A 14307-nucleotide genomic window follows, 5' to 3' on the forward strand; every position below is an offset into this window, starting at 1 on the left:
CGTACTTCGATAACTTCGAGATCTACTTAATAAGAGTCTGCTCTTCGGTCGTAAATAGGTATTACTCGTATTCGTACGCGATAGATCGAGAAACGCCGCCGGCGAGCCGTAGTCGAAGCGTAGATTCGCTAATAGAAAACGCGGTAGCATACTTGCGTTTCGAGGTATATAGATTATTCTTATAAGCAGATATTACGTCTAGTATACGCTGCTCGAGATCTATAAAGTAGAAGAGTTAAAAGTTAAGCGTGTCGCGAGAAATTAAAAGAAAACGCGAAAGTGTCGCGGATCCGTGCGCAGCTTCACCGTCTGCGCAGCTTCCCCATCAAGTACGTTAGCAGGTTTGGCAAAACGCTAGACTGGGTTCAGCGGTCATTTGAGTTGGAGACTGCTGCTCTCTGCTGGTCAAGATCTGACGAATGTCGCGTAGATGTCTGGACGGCGTGGCTGGCCTCGAACTTCTCGAGAAAAAGCCTGCAATGGCTGAAACTGAACAGTTCAATCGTTACATCACCACTGGTTGTGGTGTCCACACATCTGCCCGCGCTTGCTTTTCCGTTCACTTCCCTTTTCGCGCTCTTTCCATTTTGGGATGAGATCCCATCTCCGCTTGTCGGTGGTAAGATTTTCCGGTTCTCCAGGGTTCTTTGCAGTCGCGTCTTCTTACCAACCACAAACACCACTCCAAACACCACACCCGACCCACCAACCTTTGCACTCGATTTCCTCGCGTGCTACAGGCGACATTATGACGACCGAAAAAGAAGCAGGCTCATCGGTCGACGGCAAATCGTCGATTGGCAAATACGCACAAAAGATGACCCAACTACAGCGAGATCGTCACATGCTACTCAGTAAGCACTATGACTGACCGTTGTGTCAAACATTACTAACTGCGACACTCACAGCATTGGTCATCAACGGCCATCCACGGAAAACGTGACGCGCTACTTCACGAGCCAAAGTCTCTTTGAGGAGATTGTTTGGCAAATCGAGCACGTGCGCGACACGCATCCCCCCTTTGATCTCGTACGTCGCTATTGGGCTTGCGCGTGGAACGAGGGTCAGCAAACCTTTCTGGGCGACGAGGACTTTTTTGTCTCTGTGTATGGCGACAGGGGTCTAGCAATATCTGCGATGCTGCGATTCAGTGGCAGTATCTTCGAGTGTTGGAAAGAAGGTCGGACCCCGTCACCGACATTTGAAGACGCGGAAAAGATCGACAAGCCACTTCTAGCCATGTGCCAAAGCATCGCGAAAGACCCAGATGTCGGTCACGAGGCGACAGAGAAACTCAACGAGGCTAGAGATACTCTTCACAAGATTCGTGGGCAGTATGAGGTGGCAATTTCAGACGAACATTCACGAAAACTCCATTCCAACCCCCACTTCTTCGAAACCTTGGCTTTCTTGACAGAGGAAAACCACATGCGTACGGCATACATCGTAGCCAAGAGAGTTGTGGAGGGCCGCGAGATTCCAGAGGAGCTCGTGCAGATGATTGTCAGCAACATGTGTCAAGAGAGATCGAATCGGCTAGGAGCGATGAGGAAAGTCTATCAGAAGGATCTGAAGAAGATGAAAACAAAGCAGTCTCGCCAATAGGTAAATGGTTTCTGGACTGAGATTGGAACTGTGGAGGGCTCAGAAAGAGACGGAGAAGCGGAGAGTGGCGAACTGTTGGCAATGCTTTCATTGAGGGGGAAATGAAGTCCCGCTAAAGTCGTCTGAGGGGCATTCACAAATTCGTCAGACCGTTGATTTTTTGATTAGAGAGACACATGGACAGCGGAGGTGCACAATGCATAATCGTACTGTTTCGTTCACTTCGCGTCTCGCTTTAACGCGAAGATGGTCTTTATGACAGCGTGCCAGGGAAGCCACTGGAACGATCCGGCTCATTTGAGCTTAGGCACCACCTACACGTACAAACATTGCCTTCTTAAAACCTCTAATCTGTCGCTCTTCACATACTCCAGCCGCCATCGCGTCTGAATGAGACAGATTTGAGCTATGACTTCCAGCCAAGGCAGGAGCGCCGTCAGTGCAACAGCAAAAGACCGGGATGACTTGCGTGACACAATCATATTACTGGCAACCAACCACAAACTCATGGGTCAGTGGCCGCATCAAACCACCTCTTGATTCGCGCTGACTTCATCAATAGATCTTTCCCCGTCAGCTCTGTTGAGACAACTACCGAAATACTTCGGCAAGAACGCAGCCAAAGTGATGTATGAGCAAATCATCTGGCACATAGCCACTGACTATGAGTGGCTCGTCGCCTCCGAAGGGCTCAAAACCAGCCATAGCGCCGTAGAAGAATACAGGACCAGATACACTGCGGACCCGCTACGACTGAGACACGAACTCCAAGCACTGGCCACACTTCCTGGAGCACCAGCATTTGCATTCTCCGCTGCAGTCGAGCACGACTTCCACATTTGCGCTGCTCGATATGGCGCGGAGATTTTCCCAGACCCAGGAGTTTGGCACCGTGATCTCGAGGCCCTCACGTTCTGCCGCCTTCTCATGGCGGGGCCGCGGGATGAGCGCAATCGAGGATGCGAAGTGGTTACGGAGGCGCAGAGGAATGGGCTGAGATTGAAGAAGCAGCGCTCTGAACGCCTCAATTATAGTTGCTACCCTTTCGGACGCAGTTCCCGCAGTCCTGGTCCAGGGAATGCATGGCTTTTCAAGTTTATGGTCTTGCTCGCCGAGGATCACTCAAAGCGAACGTCGTTCCTTCTGGTGAGGAGGGTGGTCAATGAGTACCTGCCAGAAGAGTTGATTGAGATGATCCGGGAATTTTACATGGAGGATAAGATCAAGGAGATGACGAGGTTGAAAGAAGAGTATGAGTGACACTGGACTGCCAGTGGAGCGTGATATTGTTCACTTTAAACGTCTGTTGAGCAGAAAGAGAGAAAGATTGCCGCTAGAAGAGTTTATAGGGGACTGGTGGACAATGCTGGTTCAAAGGAGAAGACGAAGGCTAGATGCTGTCAGCGGTGAAAACCTGTCTACGCGACGTACACAGACTCAAAGCCTACGTCCCGTATCCACGTGGCATGCATCTTCCAATCATTGTAAATCTACGTAGTTATGATAGACACGCCTTCTGCAATTGCAGCATAGCATAAGCTCTCGCCCGATCACGAACGGATGCCATTCACATGGACCCACTTTGTCCCGTGCCCGCTAGTCCCTCTTCTTGAATATTCTGAGCCACGCGCTTTGTCAAATCTTACGCACTTTCCGCGAACACAGCGAACCGCCATTTCAGAACCTCGAGGTGGATCAAAAGTGATGGCGGACGATGGCGGCATGGACGACGCGTCCAACGACAGCATGACAAAGCCAGCGTCCGACGTGCTCATCGGAATCAAGGATACCAGCTTCGGTTACGGTGAGGGATCATGCTACACCCTTTTTCCTGTTGGGTTCGCTGACAGATCTGACAGATGTGCTGGCCCGTGTGCCTGCGCACCTGTTTGGCACTCAGGCCGAAAAACTATTCCAGAGTTTCGAGGATTTTGAGGTTGAAGACAAGGAAGGAGTTTGGCACGAGGACCGCAGCTGCGCGTGCTTTTGGAATTACACTCCTTACATCGGCTGCCGCGAGGAACCATGCACTTGTAAGGCGTCATTCTGGGCCACATATGACGAACAGCTGCTGAGTGCGCTTCTTCCCGACAAGGTTGCAGTGTTTGCCGCACTGATTGAATTTGAATCTCGCGTCGTTGGATATGAGACGAGTCCAGTTAGCGACTTCCTGGACTTTGCGCAAAAGCTGGACAACCTGGCGCTCGCCGTTTGCCGAAGCCTCCTCAAGGCCGCCAAGACAGACTCCCAGATCGCATCTCAAGTTTTGCAAGCTTTCAACATGCTCCAGAAGGCCCGCAATGTGCTTCCAGCACCTTATCAAGACGATCGCCAGGTCTACTTCTACCACAGCATGGCTGTCATGAAGAGATGGCACACAGAGGAGATATCTTATCTCGTGTTCAAGATAATAGGCGGACAGGGTTTGCCTGACGAGCTTGTGGAGAGAATCCGCGAGCTCTTCATTGAATCGAGGGATGAGGACTTGAGCCAGTGCGAGAGTCAATACTACAAGACGTACAAGGACTGCTGCAGCATCGTGGGTTCTCCGTGAGGAACAAAATAGAGCAGATGCCCAGGCTAAAGGAGGAGCATGAAAGACACTGGGTCGCTCAAACACGCGTGAAGCGCTTCGCGAGTCTAGTGAACAAGAATTATAGAACCTGCTATAGCGAGTGGTATTGAAATTTGTAATATGGCAGTCTAATGGAAGAAGCGATGACTAGAAACGAGACAGGGATAGCGAATCTCGTTCGAAAGACACGCAAGATTTCAAGACCTCATTACCATAGGTCTGTAGCATGCAGCTTCAAGGACTGGAACATTGTGCAGAGATATGCCACGGCCCACTCGAGTTTACATACGGTACTTTGTAGTGTGCATTTGATCGTAATCGTGTTCAAATTCACTTGGACCCACTTGCGCACGTGTGAGAGCGCTAGTCTTTCTTGAACCTTCTACAGACAACTCCAATTCTCTCATGCTCAGCATAATCTCAGCTATTCATCTCAGCGAGAACAGTCACCTTCAACTCCCCATCGATTCAACCAGGCGCGCCAAATCTCGATCCGGCGTAATGGCAGACTCCGGCGCAGTCGTGTCCAGCAGCAGTCTCACGCATCTGGATGTCCTCGTGCTCATCAAGAAGACCTGGCTCGGCAGTGGTAAGCTCCAGCGTGACCTTCTCTAGCTTCTTCACAACCAACATGTTAACTCTTCACAGAACTCATCTGCTCGACACCGCGAGGAACGACAGAACACATCTTCGGCGACGAGGGTGCGCTGGTTCTCGACGACGTAGAAGATTACTCGGAAGGAGAGGGAACCTGGCATGAGCAAGGCTGTCCGTGTGCGAAGACCAACGGAATCTACAACTTCTGTCGCGACAGACCATGTCTCTGCGAAGTGCCTTCCGCAGACGAGGTTGAGGTGGTCGCTGCCCTGCGCTCAGAAAAGCCGCTGGAGGTCATCAAGGCGCTCGTTTGTTTTGGCGAACATGTGCTTGAGTCTCTATTACACGATAAGTCTTTGGGATGGGAAATGTCCATCTGGTATTTCTTGATGTTTACGCAGAAGCTCGATGACACGGTGCTGGCTATTTGTCGCGACATCATCAAAACCGGGGCGACGCGTGAAATCATAGATGCATTCAATACGCTGCAGAATGCTCGCCGCGCACTCAAAGCCCCTCACAAAGACTCCCGACATGTCTACCTCTATCACAGCATGGCCTGCCTAACTAAGCCCTATGTCGAGGATATGTCGTATCTTGTCTACAAGATTCTGGAAGGTCGCGGTTTGTCTGACGAGCTCATCGAGATGGTTCGCGAATTCTACATCGAAGTTAGTGTTGAGGAGGTGGACTTGGACCAGCGCGACGGTCAATACTACAAGACATACAAGAATCGCTGGGACCTGGGCGAGCGACGTTAAGGACCGCCGACGCGAGCATGGGGACAGTGGAGGGCTGAAGGCCAAATAATATAAGCCTATTGGAATCTCCTTCCTTCACCACATCAGTTAACACCACTGGTGTGGGAATCCGACAGGCTAACTTGATCCCATCCGACTCGGATTGTCGCAATCGTAGCGCGTCTTAGATTCCGCAGGGCGAATTCCAATCCCAGTCGACACGGAGCGCATTCGAACCACCCTCTCCCCCACCACAAATAAATTCCGTAGGGCTAATTCAATCCCATTCGACACGGAGAAGTGGATACTGGACTGGAAAAAAAAGTAAAATCATTAACTTGGTTTTCTCTAGAACCCATTGGCAGTGGGTTCTAGTTCTTTTGCCTTTTTCTTGGCATGTCAGCCTTAGTCTTTTTACTTTATGGGCGCAAGTTCGATTCTTTTCTTGGGAGCTGTTATAATGAGGTGCTTGGGTAGATATTCGGTTTGGGGTGCCTTGGTGTTGTGTTTTGCTTTTTGCTCTTGCAAGGGCCTTCTGCTTGTTGAGTCTTTGCGCTCACTATTAGACGACTAGTGACCGAATCGGGGGTAGGAATTATCCATTTCAAGACTCAGACGCTCTTTTCAACTCGTTTGCCCTCTACTATTGGGCTAGGGTGGGTGTAGCTGCCTCTGTGGCGCGGCGAGAAGCTCGCGCGACTGAATGATACCAGGACAGGCCCTGCGAGCTCACCTAACTCTCCTTTTGCTAGGTTATCTATGGCCCGTGGATCTCGAAACTGGACATTGTGAAATGGAAATGCTATTCGTAGTACTGTACCTGGAACTCCAAGGGAGAAGAGCATCAAAAACTTTCCCAAACCTCCTTTGCAGTATCCCTGACAAGCGCCAACTTCTCCCACATTCTCTCCATCGTCATGTCTTTGCCACCAGCAAGCGAAGAGCTCGAGAAGCCACATTGTGGCGAGATAGCCAGGAAGTCCAACGCTTCATCCGCCGAAACCCGCTGCCCTTTGGTTACTTGCTCAGCAGCTTGATAAATCTGCCCCTTTAAGACTTTTGGATCTTCCAGCTCTGCTTTCTTTGTCGACACCAGCCCCAACACGACATTCTTCCCCCTGGGCAGGAAACGCAAAGGCTCGAAGCCACCTGTTCGTCCCACCTCATCGAACTCGAGATAATATGTATTGTAGTCCGTCTTGGTGAACAGCTTCTCGGCGATCTGGTCATAGCTTCCAGACACCCAATGAGTTGAGCCACTCATATTGCCACGGCACAAATGCATTCCCATGTGGAGATCGGCAGGCTTCTGTCGTAAGAAGATGTTGTGAGATTCGAGATAGAGATCCAGCAGTGCGTCGGTGTCTACGCCATCTTTCTTGCAGCCTCCAAGGAACTGTGACGAGCAAAAGTAAGTAAGATGCGGATCGTCGACTTGTATGTTTCGGCAGCCAGCATAATACAGGGCTTTGATCTCTTGAGCGTAAGCTTGGCCGAGATCTTGAAAGTATTGCTCGTCGGTAGAGTAGCCGGAGTCCTTGGTGAAAGCAGTTCCAGGCTTCAGCTGAATGTGCTGATAGTTTGGTGCGGGCATGGTAATCTTGAGTTCTTTCCACTGCCATTCTGGTACTCCTCCGCGTAGGATGTTCCATTCTTCCAAATATGCGCTCTTCTTCCACCGAATCGATCCAGTACATACAACGGCAGCTCTCGTCTTCGCGCCCATCCTGGCCAGGCCGGTAGTGGTCGGAAAGTCCGTTCTGAAAGCATCCGGGATTGGAAGGTCAGGAATTGGGGTCATGCCATCCAGAGTCTCGAAGAAGCCGCCATAAAAGATGTGGCGGCAATACTCACCCGAGCAGACTGGTCGAATATTGAGGTCTATCTGCTTCTGGATGACATCCTCGATGGCTTTCTTTTCTGCTTGCTTGATCTTTTCGTCGTTTGCTACTTCATACATCTGCGAAGGTGACGAGAGAGATACTCTTGCTTGGAGTAACTCCTTAGGCCGTAGCAAGGAGCCGATCTGATCCATTCGAAATGGTGGCGCCATGGCTGCGATAGGCCGAGTTGATCGATGTCGATTGTAAAGTGTAGCAGCTCAGTTGTTACAGCTTGTCAAGGAATTTCTGACGGAGATCCTGGGTCGGGAGACGTGGACAATGATCCTTGCGGCTGATGCCTGCATCTTTAAACGGCAAGAGCTGGTAAGAGCAGATGAGGTCAAGAGCTCTGTGCGGAGACGCCTGTACCTGAGCTAAGCAGCTCGGCAGATGCTTCACCACTCCATAGACTCCTGATTCCAAACTTCTTCAACACCCGTCGCCTCTTCAAAACTTCCCGGCCAGCCAAAGTAATACCTCTCGATACTCCTCCTGTTCGGCAAAAACGTTGGCCTCACCATTCTGATCCGGGAAAAGTTTGCGATCTGGGATGCGGCAGTTATCTTTGTGGTTTGTCCTGAACAGGCTGCTGATGCGCTGGGCCCAAATCCCAGCAATGCTTGTGATTCTTCAATTTGTATGATCCTTTGTCCCAATCTAGCGGCCAGAGCAGAGTCCCAGAGACCTTCTCGTCGATTGCATCCGTTCATAAGAGTCCAAGCTCGGCGTCGGATGGCAGGGTTTCTGCATCGACTGATCACCACGTAAAGGGGATAGATGACGCCGTGCGAGAAGGTAAACGTAGGCTTGATACCAAGACCCGCATATGTCAGCCGGTCGCGCAGAACGCCAGGGTTGATTGACCTTGTCTTTTGGGAATAGGCCAGCAACTTCTGACCACTCTCTTGCGCAGCTGAGGCTTCTGCTCGAACGCTATCTGCCTCTGCAGTGTTCTGAATATTGACACCCATGAATCCAGATCGCTGGGCTGCCTCTCCAGTCAATGCAGTGTGTCGAACACAAAGCTCTTCTGGCAATGGATCGTCCAGTGGACTATGTGTCTGCTCTGGAAGAAGTTCCTCGCCAGATCCAGAATGTTGCGCACTCCAGCAGAGGAATTCCTCTACAAGAGACCACATCAGTCTGAACTCGTCTTGGAATCTGTCAAAACCCATCTCGCCTTCTTCGACGTCCACTCGAAGCATGATGTTGACAAGTAAGCGCCATATTTGAAGGAGTAGGGCTGATGGTATATCGGAAGTTACACCCAGAGAGACGATGATCGGATCAAATGCGGAGGTCCATCGCAGGTAGTCATGAACAACATCGCTCAGCCCGACGTCAGCGCTTGAAGTTCCTTTGGCAATGAATGGTATGGACACATCTGGCCCCTCGATGTGCTTGATGTGGTGCAATATAAGGTTCAGGACGCTATCGAATCCATGGCGTGCTTCGTTCATATTTGGTTTCTTGATGATCGATTTGGTCGTCTGCACATGTCGGTAATGCATGATCAAAGGCATATCCGCCGGGAATGAAGAGTCTCCAAGCTCCAGCCGCTGAGTATCCAATCTGGTGAAGAGAGGCCACAGCATGTGAAGAGAATGATCAGGCCTTTTGTCTTCGAGAAAAGCTCTTTTTCGTTCCGTCATGACCTTCAGACCGCTTGTGATGTGAGAAAGCGCTGAGTGGAGATGGTAGCCCATGCTTTCGAAAGCACAGAACATAGCGCATGCGAGCAACGGAGTCTCTTTCAGGTTGTCAGCGGAGCCCTTGATAGAGCTGCAAAGGATGTTGATCGCTTTGCCGTATTGAGTGAGTGGGTACTCCATGTCCGCGGTAGATAGACTCATAGATGCGTTACTCTCGAATCGCTCATGGAGTGAGCCAAGCGCAAGAGTTGCATGCCAAATTGCAGGCTCTGCAACAGCCACTTGCATGACATGGTACGTCCACAGCTCCGGATTGTGGACACCAGCAATATCAGGCGCTGTTCGAAGCCTGAAGTATTCGAGATATCGAAGCTCCTTGCTATCTTGGAAAGGTAGTGCCTGAGGAGCCTTGGTCGGACTCGAGACGTAATGAACCATTCGAAGATGTTCGTCTGCGCCGCCTGGCCCGGGTCTTTGCCGGCATACTCGTCCCGCCTTGACACATCTTGAACAGTTCGGACGTCCTTCGTCACATTTGAGGTGTCGCTTGACACAAGTCAGGCAACCTGTTTTGACCTTGCTGGATCCGAACCTGGACGACTTTGATGGATCCAAGCTCATGCCTCGGAGAGTGCTTGAAGTGATAGGATCGCTTTTGAAGTCGGCTTATATAATGAGTTACGGGCTAGAACGTGGGTGTAGGATGATGGAGCTAGGTTCTGTCTATGGCTGGTTTGGCGGTGTTCAAGGCCACGAGATGACTGTTTCAGCTCCGTTCCAAAGCCAAGGGCCAAGTTTCTTGAGCATCTTCCACGTGAGCCAAGTTCTGTTTTGTTTACCCTCGCATTTGCTATGCTTGTAGATGTATGGTCGATTTATATGTCGACGTATAGTTGCGAAAGGCCCGAAATGTATGAAGCAGTGAGCAGGAGAGTCGAGACCCAGTTGCGGAATGTTGCCAGTTATTTCTGAGGCCGAGCCTTAACGCCGGTCGACAGAAGTCGTGGTCTGAGTCAGCGTTCTCGACGCACCGGACTAGAAGACCCACCTTCCTGCCTAACTTGGACTAGCATATTAAAGTTATAAAATGGCGTCGATCTCACTACATTCCCTGACCGCATTCACTTGATACATACATCTTATGTTTGGGGAAAGCCCCAGTCTATAGTATCGCCGTGTCCATTCCCGTTGCTCATCAAGCTCTCGAAGAAAGCTTGATCTACTCCCTGGAAAGTCCAATCATCCAACCCTGCAGCAAGGCTTGGAAGTACGTCAGGTCCCAGAAATGGCTCAAGTAAGCCAATGTGTGACTCGTGGGCGCCGGTCTCTTGGCTCGCATAGCTGTCAGGTGTCTGGAGCATCGCTGGCTGTGACTGGTTCGGAGCATCGAGTCTGCTTGACACTGATACAGACTCTTCGGATGCGTGAGTCGCTGAGGGATATTGAGCTCTCGAAGGACTTGACATCTGAGGAATTTGGTTGTCGCCCAAGCCTGGTGCTGTCGGCGGAACCTTACTGATACCGTACCGAGCGATTTTGATGGTGCCGAAATAAGGGATGTGGACATTGACCCCAGAAGCGCCGATATAGTCTCCTGACGTTGTGTTCATCCCTTCAACTTCGACTCTCGGATCGTCAGTCTCGCCATCCGCACCCTCATCATCGATCGCCAGGAGCCCATGAAGCAGATCTGCACTCTTTGCGCTCAGGGCGTCTGAGTTCGATCGATCTAGCTCTTCCATACACTCCTGCACTTGCTCGATCATGGCACGATCGCTTTGGTACTGGTGAGCAAGTGTGTTAGTTTCAGACCGCCGTCCGTCCAAGTGCGCCAACACCAAAGTCATAGCTGCCATGAGTGCTACGAAATCGACAGATCGGCAGCTACAGGCCACGGTTTTCGAATTTCGCAGAGCAATCCAACGAGCAAGCATCTCTCGAGAAGCATTGGCGCATGTGATGCGAGAGTATTCGCGGCTGTTCATAGACGAACGTGAACAAAGCATGTAGGGAAGGTGAAGCTGATTGAGCAGATCGTAGTGGAGTATCTGGGCGAACAGCTGTCGTACATTCCAGAAAGAGGTCTCGGGATCCGATACTGTAGCTTCCCGGTTTGGCGTCAACCACCACTTGCTCGGGAGATCCTTCGCTGCTTTTTGCAGCTGCTTGTCCAGTGCTTGGGTGATTGCCATATCTTCAGAACCAGGGCCAATCTCGTTACGTTCCAGTATCTCGCTAGCAACAACGCAGTGTATCCGCTCGAGCCGGCCCATTGGTGTATCGTTTGCGAGGATTGCATCGGAGACCATGCTGCGGTCCGTGCAGCCTTGAGGTAGTCCCAGCATGAGACAGAGATATCGGTCGAGGAACACAATCTTGAGCCACATGTGTTGCGGATCGTATCTTGTCTGGCTGCTCAGGACTTTGTGCCTGATTTGGGCACTCCTCCGACCGAGTTTCATCAATTGAGCGATGTTGAGAGCTCTTCGAACGGTGATCCATGCTCTCCGCAGGTTGCCAGTGTTCATTTGGAAGAGACCTTCTATCATCAGACACTCGATGCTTTCAATGGTGCCGAGCAACTCATCGTTCGTTGTTACCAAGCTACCAGCAACGCCCACCAACCGATGCATGATAGCTAAAGGAGACACTGACAGCCCAGCGATACTTATGATGAAGTTCGGGTGAAGTTGTTGTATGAAAGAAGCCACCAGTAGAATGTGTTTGGCGATCAACACAGGATGAGTGTCGCTGGTGGGGATGGCGAGCAAAGTATCCCGGGTCGTAGCTCGCTGCTGGCGTAGGGAGTTGTATGGTATAGTATTGATCTCGTGAGCCAGGAGCGAAGGATTGTTGCTCGCATCCAAGATCTTGACAAGGTCATCGCGTGAAGGCATTGCATCCAGCAAACTACGAGACAGTCCGTCTGACGCCTTCAAACTGAGAGCATTATGGACATGGGATGCATGGTGAGATGTTGCAGATTCCAGATCTAACGGCGTCTGTTCATTGATCTGTCGGGAACCACCGGTAGCTGGAGCTCCATTGCCATAGCTCAAGTACGGACGAGGCTCTGGCAATTCTTGACTGACGCATTTGAGTCCTCGCTGGGTGCATGGCTTGCATGGAGGTCCGTCCTTGTCCTCTTCGTATTCACATTTGACTTTCCGTCTTTTGCATTCCCAACAGCTGGTCGTACCTTTTCTTATCCTTTTCCGCTTTGCACCGGGTGACGCTGCCGCTACGTTGGACATGCTTGATTATGCGAATGATGGGCAATAAACACTCGGTGGTAAGTTGAGAGTAGAGCTTCGGCGGAGGATCGAGCTGAAAGTGGAGAATCTTGGGAAGAGCTTGTAGAAGCTAATTGGCTGCGGCGGAGTCTGACGCAGTGTCTTGGTATATAGAATTGTCTGTCGCAGGGACGCAGATGGCCATGGTGGATGGCAGAAACTGTCATGGTTGACAATTCATAGCACCGACCGGCTGATGCCATCTCTTGCCTAACCAAGCAGTTCAGCAAGCGTTGAAACAGCACCGATAGCGCCCATCGCAGCGACTCCTTTCTCAACACCAGCCAAGTCTTTGCCTGGCGGATTAGTCCATCTCAAAATCCTGCTCAGCTGGCTCGCCAGTACATGTTCTCTCAACGCCAAGTCTAACCCGTCGACCATGAAGAGGTTCCATTTGGCCTTGCCACTGCCCTGGACAGTTCCCCAAAAGAGCTTCTCTCCGACAACTTCGCTTCCGTCCGTGGCATCTTTGGTCTCATAGAGTGCTTCCCAAGCCCACTTCTTGGAGATGTGGCCTCCATCCTTGCCGTCTTCATTCTTCCAGATGAAGTGTCTTCCCAAAATGCTGAATTTCCTTGGACTCCACTCCTTCTTCTTGGCTTCAGTCGTTGGGATTTCCCACACTTCATGCTCATCATGACCAGCACTTCTTCTCAGCATTCTCATCTTGAAGTTCAATCCTGGCTTTCCCTGGCTCAAAACACTGGTATGCACAGCCTCGCCGAATGGGAATATTCCATCAGCTCTTCTTAGCACAGTCTCGATCATGGGCTTGTCGATATCCGCGAGGCCTTGTGCGGCGTAAAGCGTGTTCTGGGTGGCTTTGTCTTTGACAAAATACCAAACACTCCGGACACCCAGGTCGATCAGTTCCGAATCTGCTGTAACGACATACTCGAGTGGAGGCCTGCCAGATTGACTGGCGAAAGTGCTGAGTGGTTGCGAAGATGAAGTGGAACCGATAGGCGAAGAGTGACTTTTTGCCACTGCCGCGCGATTAGGGGCTTTGAGTATTATTCTCCCGTCGTACTTCCCACCAAAAGCCTCCAGGTACGCCTTTCTTTCACGATGGATTTCCGCCTGTCTTTCGTACATCTTTCTGTTGAACTTTCTGATCCCTTTGGTCTTTTGGACTTGTTCGAGCACTTCTATGGCGGTCTTGTGCGCTTTGATAGCATCATCGAAAGAGTTCTCTTCTTCAAGCTGGAAAGGTGCAGAGATGACTGCAACGCATGTTTTGAACGACGAGAGAAACGCCGGACTGGTCAGGCTGGGTGTGGGCAATTGTTGGGTTAATGAAAGGTCAAACATGTTAAGTCTGTAGGAGTCAGTGACAGAGTTCAATCTCGTCCGCAGCAGTACAGGGGACGAGCATCTATAATATGAGCAGTCTGGCGACAAGTTCGACTTTGATCCGGCCATGCCAAGCGACACCTTGCTTGATTCTGTCTCGACGAAGCGAGAGGCCGGCCTTGGAATTCTGCAGCCAAGTACACTGATCGCAAGGAGGCTGCATGCAGAGCACATGCCGTCCAGATCTGGTGATGGTTTTAGTTTCCGCCTGCTTGGGCGTTGCAGTATCAGGCGTCACGCCATGCCGCAGAGAGAGATCTTGAGGCTGAGATGCTGCGTTTGGAGCGCTGTTGACATTTGGTTTCGATGACATTGGAGTTTGCGCGATGGTGGCGTGGTTCTTCCGTCTGGACCTGGAACGAGCCAAGAATTATGCATGTTGATATGTCACAGCTGGTGGCATCTGATACTCTGCCATTGCATCTGCGTTCAGATGAAGCGATTTCTCAAGGTGCCCAGAGGTGTGGTTTCAAGAGAAAGAAAGGACCTCGAGGCGCTTTGTTAGCGCGACTTCGATTTAGAATTCAAGGCTTTCCAAAAGGGGATTCACTCCGCTCTTGGGCAAATCGAGACACCCGGGCGGCCATTGAAACACGCGACTATCCACTC

At 51.0% G+C, this 14307-nt stretch overlaps 7 protein-coding genes across 7 annotated transcripts; 3 read left to right on the forward strand and 4 right to left on the reverse strand.

Annotated features, from left to right (window-relative positions):
• Positions 1–748: 748 nt before the first annotated feature.
• Positions 749–1605, forward strand: M409DRAFT_56099 (uncharacterized protein; the record flags this gene model as incomplete). The annotated part of the gene is made up of 3 exons (XM_033813192.1): positions 749–854; positions 966–1029; positions 1158–1605. The coding sequence occupies 3 exons, from the start codon at positions 749–751 to the stop codon at positions 1603–1605; spliced, it is 618 nt and encodes a 205-aa protein (XP_033666114.1).
• A 408-nt stretch (positions 1606–2013) lies between these two features.
• Positions 2014–2865, forward strand: M409DRAFT_56100 (uncharacterized protein; the record flags this gene model as incomplete). The annotated part of the gene is made up of 2 exons (XM_033813193.1): positions 2014–2116; positions 2168–2865. The coding sequence occupies 2 exons, from the start codon at positions 2014–2016 to the stop codon at positions 2863–2865; spliced, it is 801 nt and encodes a 266-aa protein (XP_033666115.1).
• A 444-nt stretch (positions 2866–3309) lies between these two features.
• On the forward strand, positions 3310–5538 carry M409DRAFT_56101 (uncharacterized protein; the record flags this gene model as incomplete). The annotated part of the gene is made up of 5 exons (XM_033813194.1): positions 3310–3409; positions 3465–4144; positions 4438–4534; positions 4569–4769; positions 4829–5538. 5 exons carry the CDS (start codon positions 3310–3312, stop codon positions 5536–5538), a joined length of 1788 nt encoding a protein of 595 aa, XP_033666116.1.
• An 823-nt stretch (positions 5539–6361) lies between these two features.
• Positions 6362–7570, reverse strand: M409DRAFT_56102 (uncharacterized protein; the record flags this gene model as incomplete). Its single annotated transcript, XM_033813195.1, has 1 exon — positions 6362–7570. One exon carries the CDS (start codon positions 7568–7570, stop codon positions 6362–6364), a length of 1209 nt encoding a protein of 402 aa, XP_033666117.1.
• A 225-nt stretch (positions 7571–7795) lies between these two features.
• On the reverse strand, positions 7796–9490 carry M409DRAFT_24612 (uncharacterized protein; the record flags this gene model as incomplete). Its single annotated transcript, XM_033807307.1, has 1 exon — positions 7796–9490. The coding sequence occupies one exon, from the start codon at positions 9488–9490 to the stop codon at positions 7796–7798; it is 1695 nt and encodes a 564-aa protein (XP_033666118.1).
• A 701-nt stretch (positions 9491–10191) lies between these two features.
• On the reverse strand, positions 10192–12306 carry M409DRAFT_67481 (uncharacterized protein; the record flags this gene model as incomplete). Its single annotated transcript, XM_033817422.1, has 2 exons — positions 10192–10501; positions 10580–12306. 2 exons carry the CDS (start codon positions 12304–12306, stop codon positions 10192–10194), a joined length of 2037 nt encoding a protein of 678 aa, XP_033666119.1.
• Positions 12307–12555: 249 nt separating this feature from the next.
• On the reverse strand, positions 12556–13656 carry M409DRAFT_24614 (uncharacterized protein; the record flags this gene model as incomplete). Its single annotated transcript, XM_033807308.1, has 1 exon — positions 12556–13656. The coding sequence occupies one exon, from the start codon at positions 13654–13656 to the stop codon at positions 12556–12558; it is 1101 nt and encodes a 366-aa protein (XP_033666120.1).
• Positions 13657–14307: the final 651 nt, after the last annotated feature.

The sequence above is a fragment of the Zasmidium cellare genome, assembly GCF_010093935.1.
Source record: "Zasmidium cellare ATCC 36951 unplaced genomic scaffold M409scaffold_23, whole genome shotgun sequence".
Taxonomy (NCBI): domain Eukaryota; kingdom Fungi; phylum Ascomycota; class Dothideomycetes; order Mycosphaerellales; family Mycosphaerellaceae; genus Zasmidium; species Zasmidium cellare.